The sequence below is a fragment of the Rattus rattus genome, chromosome 9, assembly GCF_011064425.1.
Source record: "Rattus rattus isolate New Zealand chromosome 9, Rrattus_CSIRO_v1, whole genome shotgun sequence".
NCBI lineage: Eukaryota > Metazoa > Chordata > Mammalia > Rodentia > Muridae > Rattus > Rattus rattus.
This window is the reverse complement of record NC_046162.1, coordinates 65,748,899-65,754,898: the sequence shown is the minus strand read 5'-3', so window position 1 is coordinate 65,754,898 and position 6,000 is coordinate 65,748,899. Positions and strand designations below refer to the sequence as shown.

Genomic DNA, 6,000 nt, shown 5'->3' with positions numbered 1-6,000 from the left:
CCTCCAGTGGCCCCACCCACAACGCTAAGCCACAATCCTTCTAATGGCCCCACCCATGACACTTAGCCACACCCCTCCCAATAGCTCCACCCACAGCACTAAGCCACAGTCTTCCATTGGTTCCACTCACACCACTAATCACCTTTTTTTAATTTTCCACATTCCACGCCTGGTCACTCCTTCACCCTCCCCCACAGGACTTAAATGTATTCTAGCAACATGGGATGATTCAGGGCTCATAATGAGGTTTACAGGTGACAGCCACACCCCAGTCACCTCCTACAAGTGTGACACTTACCTTAAGAACCAGGTCAGGAATGTGAAGAGCAAGGGCCAGGAGTAGGAGAACAGGGAAGAGGGCTCCAGAAGGAGGCTGAATAGAGGACTACGGTCCAGGACAGGAGGGGCTAGCTCTTTCCAGGACTCGAAGTAAAGGTTATCTGGACATCAGCCAGCTAAGGCCGGTGTGTCTCCGCAGCTTGCTTGAGGTCCCCAGAATCCTTGACAAATGTGTATGGGAGACAGTCATGATTCATAACTTTTGATCTGATTCAGGTGTCTTGTATGTGTATGTGACATAGGTGCCGTGTGTGCATAAATGCTCACACCCGTGTCAGGGGCACCCTCTATCACTCTCTGCCTTCTTCCTTTAAAAAACACTTTATTTTTATTACCTATTTTACTTACATGTGTGCATCTTTGTAAGTGTGTGAGATGTGTATGCGGGCATCCATGGAGGCCAGAAGTTGTCCAATCCCCGGAGCTGGTCATGAGCCACGGTGTCTGTGCTGGACACTGAATCCAGGTCCCCTGGAAGAGCTGTGAGTGCTCTTAACTGCTGAGCCATCTCTCTAGCTACTGCATACGCCTCACTTATTTGAGGTAAAGCCTCCTCTGGATCTGGAGCTAGAGGGGTTTTTGTTTATTTGTTTGTTTGTTTGGTTGGCTTTTTGTTTTGTTTTTGTTTTTGTTTGTTTTTTGCTTTTTGCTACACTGGCAGCTAGCAAGCCACAGAGAGAGCATCCTGTCTCTTCCTGTGCAGCCCTGGGGTTACAGGGCTACACACAAGATCCCACCGGTTGTAAAATGAGTGTTGAGCGGTCCCCAGCTCCGAAAAAAAAATGAAAAAAAAATGAGTGTTGGGGTTTGAACTCATGTCCTTGCGGTTATGGAGTAAGTAAGCCCTTTCAACCACTGAGCCACTCTTGACTCTGGGTTTTGTTTGTTTTCTGGTTTCGAGACAGGATTTCATTATGCAGTCTTGGCTCGCTGGAACCTATTACACAAGCCAGGCTGGTCTTAAACTCAGAAATTCACCTGCCTCTGCCTCCTGAGTGCTGGGATTAAAGCATGGAATTAAACCACTGTAACCCAGTGGGTTTATTGTCTGAAGATAACTTCAAGATGAACTTATAACTGAATTTAGAAAGTAGGAGATATTTGCCGCACACTCTGGACAGCAGCTTTCCTGGCAGATGTATTACCTGCCAGGGTTTTGCAGGAGTGGGGGGGCTGTACATAGCTCATTGCTGGAGCACCAAGAATATACCACTGACTCCGTACAGGTATTTGCTCCGACAGACATATTCTGTCCTAGAGTTAGCAGGAGGCTTGGAAGCTTCAGTCACAAGATTCACAAGACCCCTCCGTCTTCGAGTTATATAAGAAGTAACCAATAGCTGGTGAGAAGAGAATCTGATGGTCCTGCCTTCAAACCAAGCAGGGATTTCTAAGGGTGTAGCATCAGCTAGGGTAGAGCACCCTTTCTGGTGATACAGCTGCCTTTGAGTCACCCACAATCCTGTAGATGACCTCAATAAACTCATTGGCTCATCCAGGAAGAGTGCTGGGTCACAGAGTCTTGAGTAGCCCAGGCTATCCCTAGGTAGCTGAGGATGGCTCTGAACTCCCGATCCTCATGCCAGGGTTGCGGTCATGCAGCACCACGCCCAGTGGATTCAGTCCTAGAGATCCTGTCCAGGGCTTCACACCTGCCCTGCGGGGCAAGCATTCTGCGGACTGAGGAGCACCTTCGGCTTCTGACTCCCCTGGTAGAGACTCCGCCCCCAATCCCTCAGCTTTAAAAAAAGAAAACAAAACACAACTGAAGAAAGAGCCAGGGAGTCAACCTTGTCTTTGATAATATGATTTATTGTCCATTGACAGAGCAAACTCATAAAAATAAAAGTAAAGGCTGACACAGAGCATCAGGCGCACTCGGCTTGTTGACTTTCAACAACTCTCATGTACGTATCGCCGGCGTGGGGCGTGGGGTGAGGGGGGTGGGGTTACGTCTCGGACTTCATATTCCAGCACAGACATGGTGTTCCACCCCCTCCCCTCCCCCCCAACCCCCGTAACCGAAAGTTCAAACAGAAACAAGATCAACAAAGCTTTAAATTAAGCAGCAAGCCCACAGATGTGTCTTAATACGCGTCAAGCAGCGGTTTGGAAACAACGACCGTGTAAACGTCATCTGAAATATCTCGAGTCGCTGGCGGGAGGGGAGTAAGGGCGGGAAACCCAGGGCTTAGAATGCAACAGGAGTGAAGCAACGCCTTAAACTGTATATGGCGACTGGTTTGCTCGCGAAGGCTTTTGAGTGGCTGTTGCTTAGCTGCCACCTGGCGCTTTGTCCCAATCGTTTGTTTGCTCGCTCTTCTGCCTGGTAAGGCTAGAGAACCCAGCAGGGGTGGGAAACAGAAAGGCCGTCTTTTCGAACTGACACACTCAGAGATATATACACTCTCCCTCATAATGATTTCGAACCAGACACAAAAGACAGGAGGCTGGAAAGGCAGATATTCAAAGAACTCAAAAAAAGACTAGAAAGGGTCCCTCGGTCCCAGGCCAGCTACCGTGTCATGGTTTCCACTCTGGGTCCAATGCTCCCTCAATGCCGAAACGATCTTTTTATTTCTGTTTTTTTTTTTTTTTTTTTTAAAGTGCAAAGTCTAATGCTACAAAAGGCATAAACACAGCACAAGAATGCTCACGCAAACATCAGAAACAAACCAGAACATGTCAAGAGGTCAGCAGAAACGGGCACTGTTACATGTGATACCACGGCACAGGAAGCAAACAGGCAGGGTGGAATAGACTGCAGGGTCTTGTGGGCTGGTCCAGGACAGCATCCTAGGGAGAACATCACTGAACAACATGAAAATGCCCTCAGGTGGGGCAGGCTGATTCCTGGGTGTCCTCCCAGTCTGTCTAAAAGGGCTGGCCAGGTCCTGGTGCGTGGGTGTGGGTAGGGAGAGTCTGAGGGGGGCGGTCCTTAACAGTTTCTTTGGGGTTTCTGATGGTTAGGACAGGGTTGGAGCGAAGAGGTTTTTGGAAGCATCTCACAAAAGGGCCATTCACAGGCCGCGCAGACATCGAGAGTCTGTGTCTGTGTGTGAGCATTTACGTGCATGTTTGGATAATACACACTTGTGTCCTTGGGACGGCTTATTGTTTTTAAGACACAGGCAGAAGGAAGAGTGACTGTCTCTATTGTAGGTGATAAAGTTCTGCCTGGCTTAACCCCCATCCTATTAGCATCAGGGAAAAAAAATCGTTTTAGGGAGCAAGTAGATGCCCCAGTTCTCTACAAGGGCCTTAAGTGACGTTAAGACACAGAAGCAGAGCTGTATACACATGCCCCTAAGCCATGGGTGAGAATTCACCTTTAGGGAAACAGGCCGCAGCATCCGTGGGGGCTTGGTAGGAAGAGCTGCCCGCCTCAAAGTCTCCCCTGCCACATGCTTAGTTAGTGACGCTTTACAGAAACCCACACGTCGTCGTAAGGACTGCCACGCTAGCAGGGAGCATTCACTAGACTTTCTCTAGGGGCCTAGGACTGGCCTTTTACCTCTTCAGTTTGTGCAACAAGAGGGGGTGCCGGAAGCAGCACCCCAACAGCGGGAGGGCATAACGCGACAGAGAGATGAGCTGTGCTGCTCACCCCGGGTGCCTGAAGCTTGGAAGGGGGTGAAGAAGCTTGGGAACCTTGAGAGTGATTACGAGGACAGCCAAGCACCCCTCACCACAGGTTCCTGCCCTCAGCATGAGACCTCACAGATCCCCACTGAGGGGGTGTGTAGAGACAGGGGAAGAGAAAGGAAGGAAGAAATATGACTGGGCTGAAGCCAGAAATATGGCTCAGGGAGGGCTTCCATTCACGGACGTCTGTGGGTTCGTGGGGCTGACTGGGACTCCTAGGCAAATGAACCACTGGTTGGAGGGCAATTCTTAGACCTGAGGGAGACCGGGTGCAGGAGGGATGGGTAGCATTTGCAAGGGCCTTGGGCCAGAGGGATGGCCACTGCAGAAAATGAGGGACATGCCCCTCTCAGGATGAAAAGGACCTGGTAGGCCGGCTACACAGTCTTATAACAACCTTCAAGAGTTTCTGCAAAATGCACGTTCCCAGGCTCTGCCCTAACGGTGCTAGGGGACCCTTAATGCTGCCTGTCTGCTGCACGCAACAGGGCCAGAGAGGCCTGGTAAAGCCTGTGCTCTACTCCTGCCTGTACCAAGGATCAAAGACTGAGACACACAGTGCTCAGGCCGGCAGAGGGAGGGGGTATGGCAGGGACCCTGGCCCGCCTGTCCCTCCAGACCCACTACCATGTTTAGGGAAAATGGGGGTGGGGGGGCAGAATCACACTAGCGTGAACCCACTTGGATGATTGATGTTTTATTCATGCTGTTTCCAGGAAGGGATGTCAAAGCTGGACCAGTCTGAACCCTCAGAGGCTTTTCAATTGGCCGCGGGGGCTCTGTCAGCCTGCTTACGGGTCCTCGATGTCAAGAAACTCCTGCTTCGGGGGTGCCGCCCCGCGGTACCACGCGCAAGAACCGTCACTTCTCTTGATGCAGGCAAAGAACTTGGCCTGGTGCCCATTGATGCTCTTCTCTGTGACCCAGTCCATCCAGAGGCACTCATCCGGGGAGGAGATGTAGCATGGGATCATGGGGCAGCGTGTGATCTGGGGGGACACATGCAGGAAGATTAAGTTTGGTCCAAGGAACAGGTGGGGCCGAGGGCACAACCTACTAAAGGTATTCAAGGACAGTAGTCTTGCTGAGTCCCTTGTCCCTGTACTATGGCTGAGGACAGGCCTAGGGGAAACCAGTGTACCTACCAACCTATGTAATTCCAGTATGATAGATGTGCCTCTGCTTTGGGCCATCTGGTCTACCTTATTTTTTTCTTTTTTCTTTTCTTTTTTTTTCAGAGCTGGGGACCGAACCCAGGGCCTTGCGCTTGCTAGGCAAGCGCTCTACCACTGAGCTAAATACCCAACCCCTCTGGTCTACCTTTTTAAATGGTTAGTTTCAGCTTAGGCCCTCCTGAAACTACAGCCACCATAAGGGGCTTACACTGGAGAGAGATTAGAACCAAATAATGCCCATACTTGTTCTAAGGCACCTGCTTGGATCAATGGCTCTAGCTCTAGCTTTTTAACAGAGGATTGTGGAGCTTCAAGAGTGTTCACCTCTAGCCACGCAGAGATGAAGAAAGCAGCTTGGGTTTGCTTTTTTTTGTTTTTTTTTTGTTTTTTTTTTCATGTTCGTTCTTGAGATATAGTCTTTTGTATCCCAGGCTGGCCTGGAAGTTGCTGTGTAGCAAAGGATAACCTGAGATCACCTGCTCTCACCTCCCAAACGTTGAGGTTAAAAGATGGGCCACCACAGCTGGTTTGCGTGGTGCTAGAGAGGGCTTCATGTGTGCTAGAAAGCACTCTGTCAATGGAGCTGCTTCCCAGTCTGTCTTTCTTCTTGTTTTCTAAGAAAGGATTTCACTCTGTAGCCCAATGTGGCAAGGAAATCACTCTATAGTTCAGGTTGGTTACCAACTCAAGCAATCCTTCTGTCTTGGCCTCCCAAATGGGGTGTATAACCATGCCCAACTAGTGTTTGCTTTTGAGGTGACAGGCGCAGTAGAGCCATGCTCACCCTGTACAGGGCTTGGCCACCTGGGCTTGGAGTCACACCTTTGATGACCAAGTGATG

At 50.1% G+C, this 6,000-nt stretch overlaps 1 protein-coding gene across 1 annotated transcript in view; it reads right to left on the bottom strand.

Moving 5' to 3' along the window:
• Window positions 1-2,130: 2,130 nt before the first annotated feature.
• The window catches only part of Timp2 (TIMP metallopeptidase inhibitor 2), a 49,652-nt gene continuing 45,782 nt past the window's right edge, over window positions 2,131-6,000 (bottom strand). The window contains exon 5 of the mRNA XM_032912084.1: window positions 2,131-4,973. Coding sequence (XP_032767975.1) covers window positions 4,776-4,973 — 198 coding nt within the window. The 3' untranslated portion in view covers window positions 2,131-4,775. The remainder of the gene's footprint in view (window positions 4,974-6,000) is intronic.